The sequence below is a fragment of the Eimeria maxima genome, genomic scaffold, assembly GCF_000499605.1.
Source record: "Eimeria maxima Weybridge genomic scaffold, Emw_scaff151, whole genome shotgun sequence".
NCBI lineage: Eukaryota > Apicomplexa > Conoidasida > Eucoccidiorida > Eimeriidae > Eimeria > Eimeria maxima.
This window is the reverse complement of record NW_013564456.1, coordinates 1-26,197: the sequence shown is the minus strand read 5'-3', so window position 1 is coordinate 26,197 and position 26,197 is coordinate 1. Positions and strand designations below refer to the sequence as shown.

At 50.6% G+C, this 26,197-nt stretch overlaps 4 protein-coding genes across 4 annotated transcripts; 1 reads left to right on the top strand and 3 right to left on the bottom strand.

Annotated features, from left to right (window-relative positions):
• Positions 1-648: 648 nt before the first annotated feature.
• Positions 649-4,953, top strand: EMWEY_00017990 (hypothetical protein, conserved; the record flags this gene model as incomplete). The annotated part of the gene is made up of 1 exon (XM_013479997.1): positions 649-4,953. The coding sequence occupies one exon, from the start codon at positions 649-651 to the stop codon at positions 4,951-4,953; it is 4,305 nt and encodes a 1,434-aa protein (XP_013335451.1).
• A 1,378-nt stretch (positions 4,954-6,331) lies between these two features.
• On the bottom strand, positions 6,332-10,220 carry EMWEY_00017980 (vacuolar protein sorting 26, putative; the record flags this gene model as incomplete). Its single annotated transcript, XM_013479996.1, has 9 exons — positions 6,332-6,380; positions 7,092-7,218; positions 7,834-7,902; positions 8,172-8,328; positions 8,505-8,580; positions 8,736-8,931; positions 9,115-9,211; positions 9,692-9,805; positions 10,218-10,220. The coding sequence occupies 9 exons, from the start codon at positions 10,218-10,220 to the stop codon at positions 6,332-6,334; spliced, it is 888 nt and encodes a 295-aa protein (XP_013335450.1).
• A 2,316-nt stretch (positions 10,221-12,536) lies between these two features.
• Positions 12,537-20,755, bottom strand: EMWEY_00017970 (hypothetical protein, conserved; the record flags this gene model as incomplete). The annotated part of the gene is made up of 6 exons (XM_013479995.1): positions 12,537-13,693; positions 13,857-14,054; positions 14,802-14,869; positions 15,007-16,913; positions 17,125-18,158; positions 19,423-20,755. 6 exons carry the CDS (start codon positions 20,753-20,755, stop codon positions 12,537-12,539), a joined length of 5,697 nt encoding a protein of 1,898 aa, XP_013335449.1.
• A 3,785-nt stretch (positions 20,756-24,540) lies between these two features.
• EMWEY_00017960 (SCP-like domain-containing protein, putative) lies at positions 24,541-25,740 on the bottom strand (the record flags this gene model as incomplete). The annotated part of the gene is made up of 3 exons (XM_013479994.1): positions 24,541-24,664; positions 24,968-25,123; positions 25,652-25,740. Coding segments are annotated over 3 exons (369 nt in total), but the record flags the coding sequence as incomplete, so codon positions are not given.
• Positions 25,741-26,197: the final 457 nt, after the last annotated feature.

Genomic DNA, 26,197 nt, shown 5'->3' with positions numbered 1-26,197 from the left:
GTGGGGAATATCTGTGCTGTGGAACTAAAATTGTAGGGGGGGATTATGAAATTCAATGATTTTGTAGTAATATAGTAATAACGTAATGCAATATGGGGGTAGCTGCTGTCCTTGACAGGGGAGGGTGAGGGCTGATGCTGTGACTAGCCGAGCCAATCGAGACAGGGGGCTCATGGGTCTCGGCGTGAAGGCAGCAATAGAAAAAGGGCAAACGGAAGGACATAAGCACAAACAAAATATAATAAGAGCGGTGCAATGCCAAGCTACTTCTGATTTCCCCCTATACATATCCAGAATCCGCACACCGCTGCCATTAGCGAGACCACAGCGGTCACTGGCCCGCCGCGGGCGGGCGACGGCTTGTTGGTTTGTTGTCTCTTGTTTCGTGTCACAAAAAAAATCATTCTTTTGCTAAATGATTTTTGATGCATGCTTGTTTCTCTCAAGCATGACACATTAAAGGTTACGATTGCACACCGTTTCTGTTGCACTGATCTGTTTTGAGGCTCTTGCGAATTCCTCCCCTACATTCACGTCAACGGCCCACTCTGGCTCCTTGTTCAACCGTTGTACTCTGCTGCCCCGATTCGGCCTGTTTGGGCCCATTTAACTGACACATTTGTCTTCTTTTACTGCGCTTAAGTCAAAATGGTCTTTACCGGTTCTCGGGATGCTGGCACTGCCGGTACAGGCGGTTCTGCTCGAGGTGATGAACATGTGGCTTGCCTAAGCTGCTTGCAACCTGCTACTGGTTTACCTAGCGTTTTGTATTCTAAGACTCACTTCAAAGGAGCAGTAGCGCCTCTGAGTAGCAGCTACGGACCCCTTCGTTTTCGTCTTATCGGCGGCTTCGGGCTGGTGTTGGGTGGGTTGTTGCTTGCTGTCGCTCATCCCGCTTCTGCAGCAATTGCAAACACAGGCAGCAACAGACATTTTTCTAATTCTTTCGCCCCAAGTACGCTGCCCTCGTCCGCCAGTGAAATCCTGGCTTCCCCCAACACTTACGTCGTTTCTGGAGGTGACCGCGGGGAAACCGAGGGCTCGATTCGTAAAGCCTTGTTGGAGCAGCAGCTTACAAACCACCTACGCGCTGTCGAAGTGGCACGCAGAAGCCAGCAACAGGAATTGGAACTTTCGAGGAGAGCATCACCAACAGCAGCATCGACACAACCACCAGGAATCGCTGCAGCAACTGCAACAGCAGCAGCACTACCTCGATACCAGCGGTGGGCCAATGCAGCAGAAGACAAAGAGGAAGACAGCAGCGCTTCGAATGGTAGCTACGATGACCGTAACTACAGGAAGCCTGTTGCAGCAACTCCGTTTTCTCCCGCCGTTGCCGCTAATGTTCCTGGTGGTGCAACCCCTTCTGCTGTGGCCCCTGCTAATACGGGCTCTGCAACAGATCCTCGCGTCCAGCTCCAGGCCTTGCAAGAGGCTTTTGAGGCTCACCTGGAGGAGCAACTGGCAGCAGCGCGCCTAGAGGGAGCCCGTCTGGAGCGCGAGCGGCTGGAGAAGGAGTATGCACGCTTGGATCGATATAGGGAACGATCCCAGGAAATACGAGCTGGAGAGAGACACTCTGTGGTGCCGCGGGAAAGGGTGGAGAGGCAGATCCGCGGTTCGCACTTAGTTGTTCAGTCACCAGTAGACAGCAGAAACGGCACCAGCAGCAGCAGCAGAGGCAGCGACAGCAGCAGCGGATTGTCATCTCGCGAGGAGGTAGGGCACCCGGTGATGGTGCTTAGAGATCCGCATGGTCCGGAGTCTTCACATACACGCAGCAGGACGGAGGTACGGCAGCAGGAGAGACACAGCCAGCAGTACCCGAGGCCTGTGGAGCCAATGGACAGGCATCCAGAGAACCGCAGCAGTAGCACCTTGCAGACAGAAGAGGAGGCGTTGGAGGCAACACGAAGGGAGAAAGAAGAAGCTATGAGAGAAAGAGATATGCTCCTACACCAGTTGCAGCAGCTGCAAAGGCTACAAGACGAGCAGCACGCGCTGCAAGAGCAGGCTGAAGGAGACAGGAAACAGAGAGAAGCCGAAGAACAAGCTGCGAGGGGCAGAAACAACGATGAACAGCAGCAGCAGCTACTCCGGCAGTATCATGACCAGCAGCAGCATCGTACAGAGGTCCAGAGAATGCAGCGCGCCGGAGAACAGCAGCGCATTGTGGACAACTCGGAAAGAACGCAACAAACCCGCCAGGGCGCCTTGCGTGTCGAAGCGCTCAGCCAGAGCAGCCAAACAGCTAACAGCTACAGCAGCAGCAACAGCAACAGCAACACTGGAACTATTGAAGCCGTCACCGGTCATGTCTCCCGAGTGAGGAACTCCGTTCAGCAGCAGCAACAGCAGCAGAGCTCTGGCCGTGTTGAGGAGGGAGGCAGAGGGGAGATACTGCACAGGCACCAGGGACAGCAAACGGAGAGGGGCGGTGACCTCGCTGAGAAGATAGACAGCCTGATGCAGTCACTGCAAACTGCGCTGCCGCAAATCCGGGTCAGAGATAGAAACGGGGATAGAGATAGCAGTTTGCAAAAACAGGAAACGGAGACGGCTTCAGAGATCCTCACAGACGCCAGAGAAAATCAAAGGCACCTGCCCCATCCAAGGCCGGCAGGAAGCCCAAGCAGCAGCAGCAACAACAGTAGGATAAATACCAGCAGCAGCCAGCATCTACCTGCCGCGCTTCCCTCCCCGCCTGCTCAGCGAACAACAATGTCCTCTGGAGGGGCTTCTGCTCCTGCACCAGCAGTGGTAGCCCATGCAGGGAACGCTGGCGTCATCCCGCCCTCCATTAGCGGCAGTCCGTTGCAAGCTGGGGGCTATAACTTGAGGAATTACCGCAACAGCAACTTGACTGTATCTGTTCCTTTGGATTCCTCCAATCGGCAGCTGGTGCACAGAGAAAAGAAGAGCAAAGCAGCAACCCAGGACGCCGATGCTGACGATGCAGCAGAACGCAGCAGAAAGGAAGAATGGCAGGATCAAAGCTACAAAAGAGCGTACGAGACCGGAGAAATAACAGTGCAGGAGAACGTAGATGAAGCAAAGGCAGAGACAGGCGAGGCTGCGCTTCCCAACAGAGGCAGCCGCAACAACATGGATTCCACTGAGCATACAGCGGACGAGCAGCACCCTGCTCTACAGCAGAGCGATATAAAAAACCTGTCTAGCCTGCCACCTCTCGCGGCCTCTGCAGCAAACGATGCAGAAGAAGCATACACAAACGAAGTGAGGCTGCCGACCTCAATCCCCTCCCGCGCAGCAACACTCAGGAAACGCGAAACTCAAAAGGCGGTAATGGCGGCAGGTTCCACGCAGGAACAGCAGCAGCATGAACCCGAGGAGCAACAGAAAGAGCACCAACAACCGGAGGATGGAGGTTTCTTTGTGCAACAAGGCGGCACGCCGTCTGTGCAGGTGCGTCGGCTGGCGGCAACGGACAAACCAGAGGCCGAAGCTGCACCACAAAACGTGGAAGAAGAAGAAGAGAAAGAAGATTATAACGAAGAGGATGACTTGTATGAATTCGTTTGGGAGGCCGAAAATCAAGACGACTCATTAGACTGGACTCAAAATGCAATTAAAAATATGAACGGAGATATAGAGGCAGAGACGCAAACACCTCTCGTACTGAACCTTCAACAGAGAGCCACACTCTTGCAAAACGCAAAACAACAGCAGCAGCAGCTTAAGCAAAAGCGCCTAGCTGCGGCAGCAGTTGCTGCACGCGATGAGGCAAAGGCTGCATCAAATAATAGTGTAACAACTGCACCCAACGTGGGAGGAGAGGACGGTACTGCAGCCGCAGCACCAGTCGACACTGCAGCAGCAGCAACACCGACGTCGTCGGATTTGGCGAAAATTAGCAGCAGGGCCTTGCCGCGTTCTCTCGCCGGTCTAAGGAAGCGGAGGCGCTATCAGCAGCAGGACGAGGGCCGGCGCAGCAGCTCCTCAGGTTCTCTAGAAGACGACGACCCTTCCTTAGCATCAACCGACGAGTTCCCCGTTGTTGAGCTGAGTACGTCTTCCTCTCGACCTCCTCCCTCTGGCCCGCAGACGCCCTGGATCGGCGCTGCGTGGCAGAGCGGCAGCAGCAGCAGCAGCAGTGCAGGGCAGCATGGTCTTGAAGACGGAGCGAACTATCCTAACACGCCCTACAGAACTTATATGTATTACCCAAACCCCTTCAGCAGCCCCTACAGCACTCATTCATACCGAGAGGACTACGGAACCGTCTTTAACAACTTGTACTATCATGACTCTTCCCCCAAGAAAGTGTTGTCGTGGAAAGAATACATGCGCAGAAAAGAAGAGAAAAAGGCACAGGAGAAACGCTTGCAGGAAGAAGAAAACGAACCCAAGGTAGGGGTCCTTCAGCTCAGGCCGGCTGCAGGACAGCAGCAAATTGGCATCATCGACACAAACGGACGCAGAAGCTACCAGCGCTCATACACATCGCCATCTCAACGCTCCCCATACAGCAGCAGCTCTAGAAGCAGTAGCGCCACTGCCAGCAGTAGCACCAGCAGTGCTAGTATTGGAGCGAGTACAAGCAGACCATCTCAAACTATTAGATGGGCGCCTTCTCCGTCCACCTTGCAGAGCAGCAGCAGCAGTAGCGAAAGTAGCAGCAGTAGCGACAGGAATAACATCGGAAGCAGCAGCAATACGACGCCCCAAGTAGCCAGTGTGGGGTCTTCTGCCTCACCACTACAGAGCAGCAGCAGCAGGTCACCCCAAGCAGTGAGTTGGGCGTCTTCTGCCTCACCCCTACAGAGCAGCAGCAGCAGGCCACCCCAAGTAGTCAGTTGGGCGCCTTCTGCCTCACCGCTACAGAGCAGCAGAAGCCGTAGTGGCAGAACTTCAGTCTCCTTCACTCCGTTCAGCTCCACTCCAACACGCCGCTTTTTGTCCGACCAGAAGCAGCAGGAGCAGCAATGATGCGACGGCATGTTGTGGCAGTCTGCGGCTCTCTTCGTATTCAATACCTTTTGCTTGCTGGCTGAGCTGCTGCTGCACCACCGGCTGAAAGTGGATTCCCTCAGAGAGGAGAGACCTTTTTTGGCATTGATGCATCAATAATAGATACACGTAAATATACATGTACTGCAGTGAAAGAGATACATATATGTGTAGATATCCAACAGACATATACATGTATAACTGTATTTAAGCGTATCTGCAGGTACATTTTATACGCAGATATATTTAGTTCAGTTGCGCGTGCTATACCACTTCAGCATACTATAGATTCACAGGCATTCATCTGGCGGGCCTGTGTGGATTGGCACAGATCCGTTGGAACTGAGGGCTGGGCATAGTGATTCCTTCCCGAATAAAACTCCCAGAGTAAGCAAAACACATCCTCTTGGAAGCCATTCTTCGTCCTGTTCCACTAAATTTGCAAGTCTCACATACTCCAGCAGCCGTGCTCCCAAATATATTTTGTTGCATTCAACGTTCCGTGGTATTTTGAGTTATTGCCAGTTGCTGGCCGCTCGTGTTTCAAGGTTGGACGCCTCACGAGAAATACTGGTGCAGCCCTGAGCACTTCGTTGTTACTGGAGCGAAAGAACATCATGCTTTCGTGCTAAAATTCTGGTGGAATCTAAGGCACCTGCTTTAGTGTCACTAGCGCCTGTGCATGCTTATACAAACAATGCACACCAACGTGCCGTTGAATACATTTCTATTGGAGTCTCTCCGTGCGCACTGGGGTGCTTCTTCGTCTGGCCCCTGAAGAAGTTATGCAGGCAAACAACTGCGAAAGAAAAGCCAAAGGGATTTGTCTTGCTGTTGCGCTCAGGAAGGTGAAGGCATGCAGCAACTACTAGACAGAAGCGCATGTGTGCAAGCTCGAAGCAGCTGCAACAACTGCAGCAGCAGCACAAGCTGATGGAGAAATGTGTACAGCAAGTTGGCCGTCCCCATGCGTTCTTCGGCAGTGCTGCCATGCATAGTTGAACACACATCTCCTATGCTTGTCACTCGTACAGACTGATATATATACAATGGATATATCCTCAGACAGACTGAAATATATATACATTGGATATATCCTGCCCTACTACCCAGGAATGCGTTGCAGCATCTAATTGCGTCTGCAGCTGCTGAAGGCCACCTCCACACGAAACACTGCGGCCTCTTAAAACCGCAGGACCTACTGGATCTGTTGTGAATGCTACTGGCGCTGCTGTTGATGCTGCAGATGATGGTGCTGGATGGTGCTGGTGCTCCCGAAGCTGTTGCTGACGCTGCGCCTGCTGCTGGCACATTCATGCATGCAAGTAGCAGCAAATTACAAGAAGGCGAAGTTATTTCACCCTATTTTCTTCCTCCACAGAATAATCTCTTGCTTCTTGAAATACCTGAAGACACACAGCCAAATGCAAGGACAGACGATCGCATTGAGCACGCACAGCTGCTGCCGCTCATGCAGCGGCAGCTGCTCCTGATGCACTTGCTACTGTTTAGAGAGTTTCAGTGTTTCAGTTTTGAACACTGGCAAAAGGCGCAGCTGTCCTTATTTGTCGTCCTCGTTGTACAAGTGTTTAGGCGTTCGTTGGCAAGACCGGCACTGGCCTTGTACGTTGTTAGATTGAAGTGTCGTCCTGTATTTTCCAACAGTATGTCGTTAGTTTACTTTTTATCGGCTTGTTATTTAGTCAGCGATTTTTAAGTTCGGATTCTGTCGCACCTCGTATTTTAGTGTTGCAATCTGTGCGCCTGTGGAGGATATACTGCTTAAGTACCGACATAAATAATCGATTATTCTTAAAGTACACTAAGGTAATTGCTTGCGTTCCTTTTGATTGGTGCTTCATCTGCTGATGCGACAAAACAGACTGCGGCGGTTATCACCTGCCTAAGGGTCGTTGACGTGTGTACTGTAGAAATGCGGTGAAGGCATGAAAGAAGCATTTGTGCTTATGGTGTACAGACGCGCGAGGTGCGTCTGCTTTCTGCTGCACGATTTCAAACTGCCTTTTCTTTTCCTTGCACTTCTCTCCCCTATATCAAGTAACTGCGCTGCTACTTTCGCTAGCTACACGGGATGCATGCACCCCTGCGCCACTCACCTTCTGTCTTCTTCATCAACAAGCACAAGATTGAGAAAGTAACGAACGGAGAATTTGTTCTGCACGTTTTTGTAAGTCGGCGTCAAATCCAACCCGCTCAAATACAGACGAACGGGGATACACTCAGCTGCAGACAAATAAACACAAAGTTAACCTAACGAGAAAATATACGAAAAACCGAGGACTTCACACAACCAAGAAAAACCAAGAAAAACCGGTGCAATTAGCAACAAATGAAAGGTCAACAACGAATCCAAACGTATTGCCTCAAGCATAAATACAAGCAACGCAGTTAAGCAAGCAAATGGACAAAACCAAATAAGCAGAGGAAGGAGAAACACAGAAAAACGAAAAACAGAACGAATGAGCATACAAGAAGAGAGCAGGCAAGCACACACCAGTCAAGCACAGGGATGGGGCGAAATAAAACACGAAAAATTAACAGCAGGATGCGAGGGAGGATATTCAGTATATCCCCCCAACTATCATATTGCAGCAACAGCAATAGCAGCAGAAGAGCTAACTGCTGCTACGCTAGTATTAGCAGTAGCATTAGCAGAAGCACCAACAGCAGCAACAGGACTAGCAATGGCTGCAGCATTAGGTGCACCAGCAGCACTAGCAACAACGGCAGCAATATCAGCATTAGTAGCAACGCCAAAGAAGCGAAATGCTGCAATTAACTGCAGTGATTAACTGCTAAACTCTTATCCCTGAAAAGATGGAGGAGTGCGACACGGACAGCGGATCGGGGCACCATCCATGATTTCAAATTTAGAAAGGGTTTCCGAGTCCGTCACCGCAGCTGCTCCTGCAGTAAAGTGAAAGAAGAAGGGCAACAGAACACGAAAATAAACAGGAGAACCAAGAAGGTAGGCGCACAGAAAAACAACAGCAAAAGAAGTACTTTGGGACTTTGGGTTCTGGGGTTATCTGCATGTTTCTCCAATAGTACTAGTAAGTCCCACTAATAACTAATGAATAATATTTTTGCGAAAAGTGGCTCTCATCGTCAACTGGCAGAGCTGTTCTTTCTGCTCCAATTTCTATTTCAGTGTGTGTGTAGATGGTTGTGGTCACCTGTGCCTGCAGTTTCTGTTTTGACAATGTCGAGTTGCATGTCTTTGATTTTGATTCGAACCAACACAAAGTACACCTTTCCAATGACGACGTCCTTGAGATGATAACGGCTTTTATCGAACTCAAACTCGATGTGCAAACAGTCTTCTATGCCCACCTAGTGACAAGCAAGGACAACGCACATAGCAGTGCGCGCATGCATTTAAGATGGCACAGATGCATATGTGCACATTCATATGCTTTGCACTTCACCGCTAGAGACAATATCCACAACACCGCCTGCACAGCTAATAACAGTTAAACGCTAACACATACATCTGCTAATCAACTCACCTCCATCTTGATAGAATTCTTAATTTCCGGTGGAGGCCCCACATTCTGTACGATGAAGTCGTGCTCTTTGACAATGCTGCTGGAGCAAAAGCACAGGCAAGGAGAATGAAGCACCACTCTTTGACGTAACTCAACGCCTTGCTGAGGCGTTTGCTGCTGCTGCAACGGAGACGAAGGGGAAGGACGATGCAGCCAAAACAGAAATAAAGAAGGCAACAACAAGTTGCTCACCTTGCATAATTCCTGTGAATGGTCAGTCTAACGAAATAACGAAGGCGTACGTTAAGGCCTGAGTAAGTTTCGTGGGTTTTGTCAACGGCGTTGAACTTGAACTTGTACTTTTTGCTTTCAAGTAGCAAACCGGGGGGCTCGAGGTCTTTCGAGATGGAGAAGAAGTCATAGGTGCTGCTGCGATCGTATAGCATGTCTGCAGCATGGAGCAGAAGGAAAAATCCAGAACCAAACCAGGAGCAACAGAAATAGAGCACACATTCTACAGTCAGAAGGCAGCATTCCACTATCAAAACCTGCTCAACACGGTTATATGGGCACAAGCAGCTGCCGCCTAACGCCAGGGCCTTGTACTTGGGGTTTGGGGTTTACAGCTCACCTACTTGTCCCACCAACTCCACTTTAATTCCATTGTGCTCTAACTTTTTTCCTGTTTTTAAATTCAGCACGGCTGCTCCAACGACATCCTCAACGTCCTGAATCGGACAGAACAAGTTATTAGTCCTCAATTTTTGTTTTTGTTTCCGCATTTTTTCTGTGTAGTTCCGTTTTGCTCGGTTGCGATGGGGGTGTCGCCTCGGTTTTGTAGCTGCGGTGTTGGGATTGCCGTATGTACACCGCGTCGCTTCCGCAGCTTGATGGTAAGAGTTTCAAGTAGGAAAAAAAAGCAATGTAGGAACAAATAACAGCTAAGCGACAGAAGCAAGAAGTGCTTGCAACCACCAGACCCAAAATAAAGAAGCATACCCACTAACAAAAATTGCATTCAATCGACCAAAACCCACATAAAAAGAAAGGCACATATTTACAGGCAAACGCCTACACAAGGTGGGATGCTAATACATACATATTCAGGCAACAGTGTGTATGTATTAGCCTCCCACCTTGTGTAGGGGTTTGCTTGCACACATATGTAATATAATAATATTAATATAAAGACAGGGAGCTGGTCATACACTGTAAATTGGCAGCTTTTCTCCTTTCCTCTCCTTCGACAGCCAAGTGCATTTTCTGCCTTCTCTATCTAGAGCAATTTCAACAGAGCAAGAACTACCAAAGAAAGTAGACAGCTGCACCAACAAAGCGAAACCACACACACACACACACACACACACACACACACACACACACACACACACACACACACACACACACACACACATACATACGTACATACATACATACACACACATACATACATACACACGCATAGTCAAAGAAGCGCGCACAAGGCGATACAGCTGATGCCGTTGCTGGCACTTCCGCATCAATGCAAAAGTGATGGCTGTTGATGCTGCAGCTGGCAAGTGAACAAACGACCGCTGTTGCTGTTGCTGCTACTGTCTCCTGTGCACCTGCACATCCCTATTCATTAGCAGAATGACTGAAGGCAGCTTGATCTGCTCTGCGTTTGATTTGTGTGCTCATTTGCTCCCGTCCTGTTTGTCGTGGTCTATTGGGGCTAAATGTGCAAATACTCACCATCTTTACGTATTTTGTCTGTCCCTTCGGGGTGTACACCGCAAATATTGGCGGTCTTCTCGCTTCTCCAGAAAGATGTCACTGTTTGCTGCTGCTGCTAATTCGTCCGAAGGCTGAGGTGGCAGCAAGCAGGAGCTGATGAACCATCGGGTGCGTGGAATGCGCATGTACACCGAAGGACGGGAAAATAAATCGCCAGGCGGACGCCCAGCAGGGCGGAAGCGACGGAGTACAAAGGAAAACAATAAAAATAGAATAAAGTAGGAGGAGATGAGTAAAAACGCCGGACTTTCGCAGCAACAGCAGCTGAAGCGGCACGAACACCAGCTGCGCCCATGCAGCAGCAGCAGATTCTTCTTCTCCCCGGGCTTTATTCAGCTTTTCTCGTCAAATAAATATCTGAAAAAGTAAAAAAAGCGCAAATGTTTCCACTGGAAAAGGGCTAACTTGAGGTGTATGGACACCGCAGCCGTCCACAAGCCGCGGCGATCCGCTCCACCTGCGTGTATTACTGTTGATGAAGGAAGGAAAGAAATGTGCGCAGTAACTGTTTAATTATCAGATCTTCACAAGAAAACAGAAGTAAACGGTTTAATTAATAACGCCCACCCGAAATTGGCTCCTTTATCATACAACCACCAATATACCTTGTCGGTTGTGCTCTCTGCTCCAGCAGCTTTTTGCTGGTGCTCGGGAATGGGGGCATTTTCCGAGGTTTGTCTAGAAATAAAAAAACTTCCTAAAATATCATATTGCTTACTCAAATTTTACCGTTTTTTGCTTTTTTGTCCTGACAAATGTTTCAACTTGTGGGGATGTATGTATACATCCCGCCGTCTGCAGAGGCGCTCCGTTGCCGACTCTTGCCAGCTACAGTAAGGCGTCAGCAGTCCCACTTCCGCGCTTTTGCATTAAGTAAAGACCGGAACCTTTGTTCGTATTCAATTGAGTTTTATGGGATTGTCTCGGAGCTGGCGTCTGGAGGAGTGACGCGCAGACAGCATTGCAGCTTCCTCTCTCTCTGGCCCTGGCCAGTTTCCCACTATACAAAACAGTTGGTCGAAAATATATTAGAAATGTTTGTATGCGATTTAGACCGATTAACCCTTCCTCTGCATGCAGGCGTTTTGAGAAGGGGTGTACATCAACAAGGCACGCAGCATCACCTCTAGTTTGCCTAGGTAGGTGAACACTGACAACAACGAACATAGGCCAAATAGCGACCAAAAATATATCCCCAAATAAATAAGAGACTGAAACCAAAGGAAACTTCCGGATAAAGAAGAGAGGGGTTTGGATACTGCCACACCAAGTCTACGAGAGTATAATTTTACGTATAGTTGCATTATTGAGTGTATGTATCCGCAGTAGATATCCTCAGTTGTGGATATTTGCACATATGTATGTGCTACGCCATCTGCTATGCTCTTCCAATGACGAATTCAGCTTGCAGCTGCAGCATACCAGTGTAGTTGCTTCCACAGCTGTAGAGTCTGTTACTAGTATCAAAGTAGTGGGGGACGAGCTGACATATCCGCCTCAAAAAGCTGTCTCGTCGCAACTTTTCCAGTGGATTTCTGCTTTGTCAACGGGTCCTCTTGCACATCTACAGAGAGAATGCATACTGTTCCTACCATTGCTGCTGTTACTGCTGTTGCTACTGTTGCTGCGTCTGCACCAGCAAGAGAACTCGGGGCTTGCGGAAACATTTACAGGTATCAAGAAGTTGGAGTGCGCAGTATCTCTAAGAGTAGTGCCCCGCATTCTGCAGCTAGCATGATAATATAACTGTGCCCCGAAGTGTTTACCTCGTTTGCAAATGAAGGACGCAAGTGACAAACTACTAACAGCCACGCTCATTAGCTCCACCAAACGCGGCACAACAGCTGCCGTACAGCAACACCAAGCGGCAACAGCAACAGTAGACCAGAACAACAGTGGCTGTAGCCGATACCAGCCACTGTTGTAACAGCAGCCAAAGCAGCAGCAGCAAAGGGCCGTACAGACAGACAAGAGAATGAGCAATATACTGCAGCAAAGGCCAACGCACCGAAGCAAATACCAAAACAAAGCAAAACGAGCTGCTGCCGCCGCAACTGCTGCAAATAAAAGTTCTGACATCGGTTATTGAAGGCCTATTATCTCTCTAGAATGTCTGTGTTGCAATCGCATTCGTTCTGGCGGATGCTAGCTCAACTGAGTTCTCACTGTGCTGCGTTTGCTGTTTGTTCTACCCGGTTGCTGCTGTTGGGCTGCTGCTGCTGGGCTGTCAAACTGCACTATTCACACCTTGAAATCCGCCGCTGCAGCTTGCGCTTCCTAGGTCTGCTGCTGCTGGTCAGTAGCGGCAGGTGCAGCAGCTCCTCCAGCAGCAGTGTCTGCTGTCGCCGTTGCTGCAGCAGCTGTTGTTGATGCAGTAGCAGGTGCTGCTACTGCTCCTGGTGTATTGAAGTTCCAGCCAAGGCTTTCGACGAATGAACCAATGGATGCGAGAGCAGCAGAGAAACTGTCTTTGCCTGTGAGCGTCTGCATGCTGCTGCTCCTCCCATTGCTGGATGGGTCTGTGTGCTGCTGCTGCCTCATCTGCTCCCCAGATCCCAGCAGCCAGTTCCTGCTAGTCAAATCAGGGATGCTGCTGCTCAAATGCCGCTGCTGCTGATGATGAGGATGCTGAGAAAACGACCAAGAAGAGAAATCTGCACGTGAAAGCCCCATAGGAGAAGACAGCGTTTCGTTCCAAGGGCCGGCAGGCCACCATGAAGATTGACGTTGTTGCTCCTGTTGCTGCAGCTGCTGCTGTTGCTGCTGCAGTGAACCTGAATCCTTCATAGGCCGGTCCGTGGAGCCAGCTCCTTGACGGCATTCTCCTTCGTGTTGCTGTTGTGAGGCGCCTCCAGGGCGCTGCTGCTGCAGCTGCTGCAAAGCTTCTGCATCTTCTGTTGGGTACTTCTGCAGAGCCTTCCTTGCAAGAATAGTCTGCTGTTCTTCGATCGCATGCAGCTGCTGCTGCACATTCTGCAGCTGCTGTAGCGCCATCTGCGCGTGCTGCTGGCCCTTGACCCACAAATCCGCATCGTGTTGCTGCTGCTGCTGTGGTTCGAGCTCGTTCTCCTGCTGCGTCACTGAGGACCTAGTGGTGATAGACGCGCTTACGGGCTCCCCTTTAGGAGTTTCATCTGGGCAAGCACCAGCTGCTGCGGCTGCTGCAGCAATTGCTGCTGCTGCCGAATCGGTGCCACTGCTGTCGATGGTTGACGAGGCAGGAGCAGCACCAGGATCTCCTGGATGTACCAGCAGCTGCTCCTCCTGAGCCAAGGGCTTAGCGTCGGCCTCCTCGTGCTGCGACAGCCCGGAATCTCGGTTATCCACATGAGAGGAGGGTCTTACCTCCCCTGTGTTGCCACTGTTGCTGCGGCTGTTGCTGCTGGCGTAACAGTTGCTGTCACTCACTTCATCTGCATGGACAGCCTCAGATCCTGAGACAATCAAACCCAAAAACTAAATACACCCTTATTTCCTGCTGCCGCTGCTGGCAGCTGCAACAGCACCAGAACGAATGCAGGAGCCAGTGCATGCTGTTTATTGGCTGTCGCACCGTTGAAGAGAGGCACTGCATAAACCACGTCATCGTCAGCTCACCTCTAGCGTACGGACAGTCATGCTTATGCTGCTGTTGCTGCTGCTGAGGGTGGTGCCCGTCGCGGAACCGAACGACAGGACGCTGCTGGCCTTCTCTTAGTGCTGTAGAAAAACTTGCTGGGTTCCGTATCCGCCTGCTACTGCTGCTGCTGCTGTTACTGCTGCTTCTGGGCGTTGCCTCCACTTCCTTGCTTCTTTCTGCGCCGCAACACACAGCAGCAACAGCAAGCTCAGAGGAACCTCCGATTTGCTGCTGGAGTTTCTCCACACAATCAAATGCAAAGATAGTGCTGCCGCAGCATGCAGCGACCTTCTCCACCAGCAAACTAAGCAACAGAAGCCTCTGCTGGAGCAACAGCTTGCTGCAGCAACAGCAACGCAACATGCTGCTGCAGCGGCTGCTCGTCTTCCCATCTATGCAAGTGCTACCGAAGCCTTCTGCTTGCCCTTGGAAAAACTACTCTTCGTGCTGCACAAGCTGCTGCAGCACCAGCTCCAGTTGCTGTCCAATTCTACTAGAACGTTGCTCGCAGGATCACTGCCACAGCAGCGGAAATTCTTACAACTGCAACAGCAGCAACCATAGCCTCAGCGGCCGCTGCAGTAGCAAGAACACTCATAGTTACGGGGGCAGCTCCACGATTATCTAATACGGCAACAGCAGCAGCAGCACACTTCGATAGGAAGCCAGCCCAGTTCCTTGAGCTCTACCAGCCCTATCTTGATCTCCTGCTTCTCAAACTGCTGCTGCTGCTTGTGCCGTTACTATTGTTACTTCTGCTACTCCCGTTATGCCTCTTGCAGCTGTAGTGGCTACAGCTGTTGCACTTACTACGGCTTCTGCTGGGGTGCAGCACAGAGCCCTTCTGTAACATGTCACTGCTTCAACAACCACACTGGTGCTGCGGAATTCACCAAAAGACGGACTGTACACGCGGCGCTTACTCTGCTGCTGTTGTTGCCGCACTGCAGCAACAGCAGCCGCAGCAGCAGCCATTGTAGCAGGGCATACGCTGCAACACCAAACTCGACTGCCGAAGCAGCGTGCGTTTGCTGCAGGACTGCTGCAGCGGCAACTGCATCGGTGGAGCAGCTGTTACACGATATTCACTACAATGGCACAGTAGCTGCACCAGGAGGAACAGCTCACGCCGCACTGCCATTCGCGGGGTGCTCTGAACTTGACTTACGGCCAAAGAGAGCCTTGAGACCAGGAAAGGCGAGGCTACCGAAGGGCCCTGCTGCTTCCTGTGAACTCTCTCTGTGCTGTTCCTGCTGCAGCTGTTGCTTTTGCCGTTGCTTCTCGTGTTGGTGGTGTTGGCGCACGCCTCTATTTCCTTGCTGCTGCTGCTGCTCGTTCTGCTCCTGTTGGTGTTCCTGGGCGTGCAGTCCCTGTTGCTGCAGCAGTAGCAGCCGCTGATGCTCCTGTTGCTGCTGCTGTTCGTCGTCGCTCAGTTCATCTGCTGCTGTTCTCTGTCCCCTTTCAAAGAGCTGCTGCTGCCATGAAATGAACTGAGGGTGCAACATGAGGCGCTCAACCTCTCCTTGTGCTGTTAGGTGTGTCAAGGACTCAGAATGAGTCAGCAACGGACCCTTGCTGCTGCTGCTGCTGCTGCTGCGCTGCTGTGGAGGAGACGATCCTTCACAAGCGTCTGGACCTCCCTCTGATGTCGCTGCTGCTGCTGCTGCAATAGCACTCCCCAAGCCGCTCCAGCTGAGCAAGGAATCTGTCCGCTGCTGCTGCTGGTCTTGCTGCTGCACCTCAGAGGTACCGAGAGAAGACGCCCAGGGTGAAGAGGCCCCCTTGCGAAGTTCGAGTGAAAAAGAACCGAAGGCAGAGGGTTCTCGCTGCTGCTGTTGTTGCTGCTGTTGTTGTTGCTGTTGCTGTTGCTGTTCGGGTTCATCTAAGCATATGCTGCTGCTCCTGCTGCGGGGCATAAGATAAGGCGCTGCTGCATACAGCTGCGCTGTCACAGGGTTCTCGCGCTTCCACCTGCTGCGGCAGTACTGTTTTAAGAACAGATAAACATCTTCTGGGAATAGGCCGTGGGGCTTGAAGGAGGCGGTGGGAGCCCCTCCCCCGGCTTCTGCAGCAGCAGCTGCTGCTGCTGCCGCCGACGCCACCGCGGCTGAGGAGTGCTGCTGCTGCTGCTGGCGCGCTGCTGCTGCTGCTGCTGCCTCGCGTGCCTCAGGAGGCAACAGTACCGACAAGGATGGCAGCAGCTGCGACAGCGCAATCTGTCTGTGTTCAACCTCCCTCTGCTCCGGGAGGTGAGCCCACCAAAAGGCTACAACAGCGAAATACGAAACAGCAACGGACTCCACCAGCATCAGCAGAGGCACTCCAACACGGTCGAAAGCTATCTCCAACAGCCCTCTGCAAGCGCGCATGCATACACCCAAAATCGCACACAAACAGCGGACTGCGTAGTCCACGAAAAATGACGCCGTACTCCTGCTGCTGCTGTTAGCAGAAGTAGCAGCAGAGAGCAGCGACGCCTCATCCTCTGCGCGAACTCTGCTGCCGCTGCGCGGGTCGGCAGCGCCGTCATCACCACCCTTTGAAACAGATCCTTCACGCCTGCTGCTGCTACGCCTCTGCCTTAAGAAGCCGCCAAACCACGAGGGTTGCTTCTGCGAGAAGGAGGAGCTACTGCTCAGGAGCCCTTCAGTATTGGTAAACGATTGACACCTCGGCGACACTGCTGCTGCCTGATGCTGCTGCAGTTGCTGATCCTTTGCTGCTGCTGCTCCAGCAGAGCCCTCGGCAGCAGTTCGGCGCTGTTGCTCAAGCGGCAGCTCCCCCTTTGGTGCATCTGTTGTACCTGCTGCAGGTCCTGCTGCTGCTGCTCGTGTTGCAGCGTTCGACAGCAGACAACAGAAGGCAAACAGACGCCAGTAGAACAGGGGAACCAGACACAACAGCCGCAGCAGCAGTGACAGCAGCAGCCCGTTCAGCAGCAGCAAAACAACCGACCCAAATGTCAGCAGAGGGTCTTCCCAGTTAAATGCATACTTCACTTTGTCTAAACATTGTGCGGTGTAGCCAAATATCAACTGAGAACAGCACCACACTCAACCCACGCAGCAGCAGCAGGTGCAGCAGCAAAAGCAGTACCGCATGGGGTCGCACTCAGCAACAGCAAATGTAGCAACTTGGGAAAGCGCTCCTGGGATGCCTCGCGCAGAGCAGATGCCAGGACATGTGAGCTGAATGGCAATCAGAATAGAAACGGCATCAACAGCAGCAGATGCAGCAGCAGCGAACCTGCAGCACAGTGGAGACTTCGACGAGGTTCTGCAACTGTTCTGCGAGGTGCGGTTCTGCCTCGTCGTCAGCAAAGATCGGCCACTCCTCGCTGCTGCTGGGTGTGGGCTGCCCAGACACCCGAATCTTCCCGAAGGGGCTCAACACGAGAGAGAAGCCGTCGCCCCCTCCTCCTTCATCTGCACCAACTGCAGCAGCGGCTGCTGCTGTGCCTGCTGCTGCCCCTGCTGCTGCCCCTGCTGCTACTGCTCCCCCGGGTCCTCCTCCTGCGGATCCCGGGCCTGCCGCTGTACTTGCTCCTGGAATGGCTGCTGCCGCTCCCGCCGCAGCAGCTGCTGCTGAAGCTGCAGCGGCAGCAGCATCCCCATCATCGGCTCCAAGAGACAGCAACGGCCACAGGCCTTGATTTGAACCACTATTCGACGGAGCTCCTGATGGCACTGACGCTCCTCGTTGTGCTGTTGCAGCATCCACTAGAGAAGCATCCGACGTCGTCCACTGCAGCTGCTGCTGCCCCAACGACCTGCTGCTGCTGCACCCCGGGACATTTATCCAATCAACAACCCCCTGCTGCTGCTGCTGTTGGTGCTGCGGCAAATGCCATATTACGTGGCTCCCCACACTCGCTGTTGACTCGGCACCACCTGCTGCTGATCCTGCTGTTGCAGCTGCGACGCCGTCCGCAGCAGCAGTAGAAACACCAGGAGGAGACGAGATTGTTGTTGAGGGGGGTGGGAGAGACCCTGTGCTGCAGTGCAGCACGGGAAGAGGAATAACCCTCTTCTTTTTCGGCTGCTCATCTGCTGTGCTTTTGCTGCTGGTGCTGCTAAGAACAAGAGCTGTGCTGCAGCAGGGGGACCGGCTGCTGCTCTGCGACTCGCAGCACTTGTAAGACAAGGAGACGGCAGCAACACAAGCAGCAGCTGCAAGCGGCAAGTCCTGAGGCCTCGCGAGGACAATAAAATAAAACAGCAGCAGCCAAAATAACAAAACAAACAAGTGGTCCTTGAAGGAGCTCCGCAGATAAGAAGCCGCTGCAGGCAAACAAAGAAAGAAATAATCCATACATGTAAGGACAAGTCCTCATGGCTATCCATCAGTGAAACACAAGCGGCAGCAGCAGTAGTATCGCAGCCAGAGCCGCTATACCAGCATCTTCAGTAAAAGCAGCAACGCTAGCACGATTAGCATGGGCTGGTACGTTATCCATAAAAGCACAGGCTTAGCACATTGTAGAGCTTGCAAGGTCCAAGAGGGTTAGGGGAGGAGGATTTGCAGTTCAGGGGTTTGCTGCATAGCGTTTAAAAGCCGATACTAATGAGGAGGTTTTCGATATACATCATAGAGTAAAGTGCCAATTGTTGTTGAGTGTCCGCGGTTTAGAATGTAGGGTCTTGGTGAATAAATTTTAATGTTTAGGTTTATGGTTAAAGGGTTAAAAGAAGGGGGGAGGGGGCGTTCAGACCGGCGAGTTGGAAGAACTTGGGAACCCAGCGGGGCTCTTGTGACCGCCATTGTCTGCATCTGCTTCCAAATGTCTGCAAGTAGTGGGGTTCAGGAGAAGAAGGAATCAGCCACAGAGAAGATGGAGGCAGGCAGACAGAAGAAAGAGCAGCCAACAGCGGAGCTCGTTGCCAGCAGAAACGCATGCGAAGGTGTATGAAACCCAACGAAGAAATCGGATTTTTCATGCCGTAGTCTTCAAAGCCTGCATGCAAACGGGGAAGAAAAGGTCCAGCTAACAGTAACGCGACTAAGAATCCAAGAGACGCAGAGAGACTGACAGACGGATATGGCACTAGAGAAATACAGGAAAAGAAATACAAATCAAACAACAGACAAGGATAGGATGAACTAAATAAGTAGCGATATTGAAACAAGCAAGGAAGCAGAAACAAAAAAAAAGCAACGGACCAATACATAAAAAAGCAAGAACAAGAAACGCCGATCGATGAAAAACCAGACAACTGCAAAAATAAACAGACAATTACATGACAGCACAAAACCAACCCAACAAATAAATACTCGGAGAAGTGAGCAAACAAACAGATGAAAAGAGAAATGCGCGAAAGCAAGCACAAACTCTGTGCGGGAAAATCGAGAAAGAAACAGACCCATCGGCAGAAGAACAAAGCGGTAGTGAACAAAAGGAATCACAATAACATTGGCAGTATACAATAATATAATAGACAAGTCAGCGAAGGAACAAACACAGTAATAAAGGCCTCGTTCCTCCGTGGCGCCTCCTGAAGCTGCGCTTGGTAACGGCTGGGTATTCAGGGTTTAGGGTTTGCAAACCTCTAACAGGCCTGAGGTATTTCCGCTCTTGTCGCTTTTTATTGTCTGGGTATAAATGAGCCCAAAACTCCCCTTCGCTAACCCATCCAGACTCAGCACTCCACCACCAACTCTGCTGCTGCTGCTGGTGGTGCTGCTGTTGCTGCACAGGGGAGGAGGCGCGGAGGAAAGAAGACAGAGGAATGATTACGCGGCCATACAGCTGCCGCTCATCTAAACTGGAAAATCCATCGGAAGGTGATAAATCCGTGGATGTCCCATGCTGCTGCTGTTGCTGCTGCTGCTGTTGCTGCTGCTGCTGTTGCTGCTGCTGCAACTGGTGCAGCTGCTGTAGCTGATGTAGCTGGTGCAGCTGCTGCTGAAGGCGAGCCGCATCGCCTTCGTCGTACGCAGCCCCGAGCTGTTGGTGCAGCTGCTGTAGCAGCTGCTCTCTCTGCTGCTGAGGTGGCACTAAGCCAGCAGCAACAGCAGCAGACAGTCCTGAAACGTCCTCAAGCGGCGCCCACGTGCTACTGCTACTGCTACTGCTGCTGGGAGCACCCGCAGCAGCCGCAGCAGCATCCTTGTTTGCTTTTAATATGATCTGCCTACATGGGCGAATGCAGATAACTTCAAGGGAAATGTCTGTCCAAAGGTCGCGCACAGGGAACTCAAAAGAAGCCTCGAAAGGCAGCTCGTTCATGCAATCGCTACTACTACTACTACTACTACTGCTGGTGCTGAGGCGGACGGTGCGGCTGTGCTGCTGCTGATTCTCGACAAGAACCCGCAGCATCCATGACAGCTGCTGCTGGTGCTTCGCCTGCTGCTGCTGTAGTGGGTTGGTGCGAGCCCCCTCAGCATTGAACAGCAGCAAGCAAGCACCTGGTACTGCAATCTCCAGGCGTCCAACTGCATCTCTTGGGATGAAGGGAGGCAGCAATCCCAAGGAACCACGCCGTTGGTGTTGCTGCTGTTGTTGGCCTGTTTGGGGGTAGGGAGCACCTGCCGCTGCAACTGGTGCCGTGGCGTTTTCGTCTGCGTTGCACCCACTGGGCGCCCGGCTGCTGCTGCTGCTGCTGCTTCTGCCTGCCGCTGCCGCAGCAGCAGCAGCGGGAGAGAGCGGGGGTTGTGGGGGGAATATCTCGTCGAATGCAGCACAAGGGGCAACATTTGCTTGTCTGTAAAAGTATTTCGCATTCACAACCCGATTCAATAGACGAGAAACTGGCCATTGCTGCATCTGCTGCAATCCTTTGAGATGTTGGTCCTGCTGACTCGCCACCGCCTCCAACACCGAGTCCATCACCTTCTCCCCCAAGGCGCTTATCTTAGCACTTAACCAACCGGACATCTTCGCTCCTGCTTGTCCTGATGCTCCTGCTGCTTCTGCTTCTGCTGCTGCTGCAGACGATGATGACAGAAATGGTGCTGGGGGTGGGTAATGGTGAGGCCCTGGTGCGTGATTGGCGGGGAATCAGTGCACAGCGTCGCCCTGCTCCTTTTCCCGCCACGGGTGACAGTGCTGCTGCTGCTGCTACTGCTGCTCTTAGACTGAGCGTGCGAGCAGCAGCAGCGCTCAGAGCTGCGGTTTTTTCGCCGCCTCTTCTGCAGGAGGAGAAAACAAATTCAAACCAAACCAAATACGCGATTGCTAATGCGACTATGTTCCTTGCCAATGCTGCGGTTGTTCGTCCTGCAGTTGGCGCTTCATCTGCTGCTGCTAGTGCTGCTGCAAAAAACGGTATCCTTTCTCCTGGCGATCTAGTGCTGGCGATACTGTCGCGGCCGATTTTACTGCTGATACTACTGCTGCTGCTAGTACTACTGCTGCTGCTACTATGCTGGCGACGGCGGTGGTGGCTGATTCGGCCACTATTACAAGCTACCGCAGTCGTGGATATTCTGCTGCTGCCAGGCCTATAATCCCCTCAATCCGCTGTGGCTATGGCTTATGTGCGGCTACACGCACGTGCTGCAGCAGCACCTATGCCAGCAGCACCTATGCCACTAACAGCAGCAGCGGCAGCAACAACCAATGCACCGCCGAAGAGTGAGCAGCGGATGCTGCGCCTACCGAATGCCTTTCGAGCACATTACATCCGGTCAAAACCAGCAGACACGTCTGCACGAAAGGCAGGAGGAGCAGCAGCTGCTGCTGCTGTTGCTGCGGCTGCAGCAGCAACAGCAACAGCAGCCGCCGCCCCCAATTCTGATTGAGTGTGAGGCGTCTTCTGTGTGCACAGAGCTTTCGCGCACATATGAGAGGGCAGTTCGGTGGTGCTGCTGTCTGTGCTGCTGCTGCTGGCGCTGCTGCTGCTGCCACTGCACCTGTTAGTCAAGCCTGTGCGCGGCCAATACGACAAGGAGAGAAAATGGGCACAAAATGAATTCAAAGAAATTAAAGGAGCTGGGTGTTTTGTGGTACACACACAACAGCTCCAGCAGCAGGGAACAGTTGCTGCTGCTCTTGAGTATTGGGCGTATATAGATGCAGCAAAGCGATCTGCTTATATTCCTGGCTCTCTACAAAGTAACAAATTAATGGGGTTTAACTGAGGAATGGAGCTTTGGCGGTTTCCATACAGACCCAAAGCCGCAGCAAACAGCAGCAGCAGCGGCAGCAGCAGCAGCAGTACGGGCTGTAGCTACGAGGACGAGGGGTTGCAAGAAGGACTGCTTTTGAAGCAGAAATGTAAATACACTGTAAATAATAGATTAAAAAATGCTGCGCATGGGGTACAAATGAGTTAAATGCATTTGCCCGAGGATATTCTGTCGTCCGCCCTGAGGACCAGAGGTCGCTGCCGCTGTTCTCTTCATTCCTAGGTTAATTCTTGCCTGTCAGTTGCACCTTTTATTTTACAGTAAAGTACAGTTAAACGAAATTCACAAAAATAAAAGGCGCCTATCAGCCGCCACCTCCGTAAAGATACCGCCACAAGACAATCTCCTGATGCTGCTGCAGAAATGCCGGTATTTAGATCGCCCACAACTGCTGCTGCCACACGAAGCTGCTAAGGCAGCTGCAGCACAAGAACAGGAGTATTAGCAAGAGCACAATCAGCAGGAACATCAGCAGAAGCTGCAGCATCGACAGAAGTAGTAGAAGAACCGCCGCAGCAGCAAGACCACCCGCGGCACGATTTGTCTCTGCTGCGCCTTGTGTCCACTGTCAATTGCAGGGAGTGTATTTGGTGCTGTTGTTATTTTGCAGCTTCTTTAGGAACACCTTTCAATGCTTTTCTCTGTTTATGGCATCTGCTGCTGAGCCGTCAGAACTTACCTGTTTTTCCCTATTGTCGGCTGTTGGCTGCTGCATATTTGGCGACTTTTCGTCCAAATTTTTCCCTTCTGTTGGCTTTCATCTCTTCTATGTAGGTGTTCTTTCGGAAAGCAACTGCGAAAGGCAGCCGCATTTGTGACATATATAATGAGTGTGGATAGTAACATTCCATCGAATTTACAGGATGCTTCCTCTATATGTGGAACGCTGAACAGAATTTACTTAGTGTAGCAACTGCAGACGGCTTTGCGCCACAAAAGGCTGGTGAGTGCACGGACGGACTTGAAGATTAGCAAATTAAACAAGGAAAACGCTTTCACAAGCTGCAGCTGACCTCTATGACCTAACCGTGACAACGAAACAGGAAGGGGCCAGCTAGAAGTCCGGGGAACGAGCAAACCAGCGAACAAGAGCAAACATATAACAGCAAAACAAAGAGAACAGACAGATGGAAAATCAACAACTGAGACAGCAAATCGGCAGAACAAAACGAACGAAGAAATCAAAAACACTCAACAAATCAATCACAGACAAGAATACCAGCAAGCAAACAAGCGAGCAAACAGAGACGGAGGCGGGCAAGTAAAGGAACAGGCAAAACACAACACAAGTGGAATAACAACCGGCATGACAAGGAAATAAGTATATAAATGGCACGACAAACAGAAATCAAGAGAAGAAACAAAAAAGAAGGCAGCGGCACAGCAGCAACACAGCCGGCGTTCAGCAACAAAGCTACGGGGGAATCCCCATGGCAATAATGGTTCTGACCAAGAATAAAAAGGTGGCAGAAAAGTTATATGTTCAGAGCAACTAAAGGGAGAAAGGCAGAAATCAATGGTTCAACTGGAAAGAGCTATAGAACATCTCTACGCAGCACACAGCCGGAGGCTACTATTAGTCCGACGAATCCACCGATCCCCCTGGCATATTTCAAGTCAAATAAAAACATAACGAATAAAGGGGAACTGAGTGCATACACAAATGGTCTAGCAACGAGTAAACTTGCATTCAACCCGCTGGTGGCGACGCGGACGTGGCGATGTTCTCAGGCGAAACCCAAGGGTTGTTAAAGCGAAGGCTAGACAGAAGATGGAAACAAACAAGTAAATAAATCAGGCAATGAATGAATTGAACGCTTGTTCTTCGTCGTTTGTCCGCTGATGATTTTATCTTCTGTTGTTATTACTTGGCTAGTTAGCGGTTTTGTCTGGTAGTTTGAAGAGACAAATGGGCAATAGCACCCGACATGTTGCATGAGAATGTGCAGCAGTACCCCGTGCTCTTCAGGCATTGCTTGTTGCTTCTCTTTTCATTTCTCATTCTACTTGTCCGTCTTGCCTGTCTCGCTATCAACCAGTTTGTCCTGCTCTTAATTTGTTTGTGACTGTGCTTTGTTGATTGTCCGACAGCGAAACAAGCGAATGGCCATGAAGACAGGCTATTACCTGCTTGCATCTCCTTTTCTCTTTACTGTGACTATTTTCCGGTTGTGTGTCTCTCTGGCCACTTGTTCTTTGTCTTTCTACTGACATGTTTTTCTGTCTGTATTTGTTTCTGTCTTTGTCTGCGAGTTTGTCTGTCTGCTAACTGGTATATTTCTCTGTTCGTGGGTTCAGCTGCATCTCTTCTTTTAGCTGACTAGCAGTCTACTGGTTGGTGGTATTGGTGCTGGCCTGCGCATGCACTGAACGCTGCGGGTTTGCTTGTGCTTGTTTTTGCTTGCCTTTTCTTTAAAGAAACCCAGCAAAACAAGCGGAAAAGGGGCGGTGAGAAAAAGAAGGGAAAGACAAGGAAGGGAAAGAATGGGGGAAAGAAGAAGAAGAGGAAAAAGAAGAAAGACACGGTCTCTTTCAAAGCCATATGAGGGCCCAGCTGACTATGCACCCCGCAACAGCGGCCAACAGAGCAAACAACGGAGACGATGACAAAGAGAAGGGAGCAGAGGCCTCCATTATGCTGTTCCATACCTCTTCCCTGCGCAAACGGCAAGCAAACCAAATTAAATAGGCAGTATGTCGACAGGCAACAGACCAGTCTAATTATTGAGAAGTAGTAAGTGGGAGTTGAGAATCAGGGTTTACTGAGATTAATTAGGGCATTATTGGCAGTATGGATTATTGTTTTTAAAGTGTTTATGAATTAGGGTTTATGAAGTATCTATGGCTTAAGATTTTGGAGCATTATTGTTTGTGGGGTCTAGAGTTGCTTCATGGTGGAGAGTTTAGAATTCAGGGTTTCTACTGGTGTATGTCTGACGAGAATGGAGGCTCCCCAGACCAATTTCCTTGGGGCTTGTAGTTGCATATGACAATGGTTCTGCCTTCACAGTTTTGTCCATTTGTGGCCGCGCAGCCAAGGCCTGTGCTGCCTGCCCACATCACCTGCGTGAAGTGTCCTTCTTTAAGAGTCCAGCTACCGCCAGGGTACTTCCCGCTGCACAGCAGCGACAAAAAAGATTGCAAAGGAAACTCATGCACTGCAGTTGAATGGAAAAATAAATGCCATCCATATTTGTAAATCGGGGTCAAGGTGAAACACAAAGGCAAATGTGAATATCAAAAAAGGAGACAAGTGAACACTCCCATTCGAGAGAAGCCCCTACGAAAACTGCATCTGCATTTTATCTGCAAATTCCTGTTAGAGAATCTGCTGCTGAGTGTGTATAGAGCTAGATTAGGCGACAGCACCCAAAAGGGCGACTAAGCAGCAACTCAACTGGGCAGTAAAATGGACACCAAAACAATCCATTAATTCATTGACCACTTGAGCAACAATACAGGGGATAAACCGCCGGACCGAACAAAAACAACTATTACAAACCAAGTAATTCGAAGACAGAACCACGCAAATAAAGCACAAGAGCATGAGGCCACTAAACAGCAAGTCAACTAATTATTCATTGATTGATTAATTAATCACAGATTAACTGATTATACAGCGATGCAGAGGAGCAGAACTTACTTGAGGTTTTTGATTTCCGAATACCAGAGATCCACAGCGTCCTCGCACTTTGCCGTGTTCCCCCCAATATAGTATATGTTCTCTCCAAACTGGAAAACGCAGAAATACACAAACACAAGGGAATATAAGCAGGCATTAAGACGCCTAAAAAAGCTATTAGTACACGAAAAGGGAAAAAAATAAATAAAATTGATCAAACAAACTACTTGCACAAAAGAAGGTAAGTTAAAAAGCAAATCAAGCACAGGAACAATCCACGCCGGAAAAGCATGGAAACAAACAAAAAGCACGCATGGAAGAACAACACACAGAACAAGTGAAAAATACGGGGTGAAGAACAACAAAGTTCAACAAATTGGACAACCTTAAATGCAGCAACACAACAACACGAAAGGAAAAAAGGAAAGCGAACGAAACAAATAAAATCGACAAACCACAAAAAATACGGGTCGATAAGCAAGCAAAAGTAGAGAAAGAAAGTCCATGCTTCTACACATCTTTCAACAGCAAAAAAAATGTACATATATATATATATATATATATATT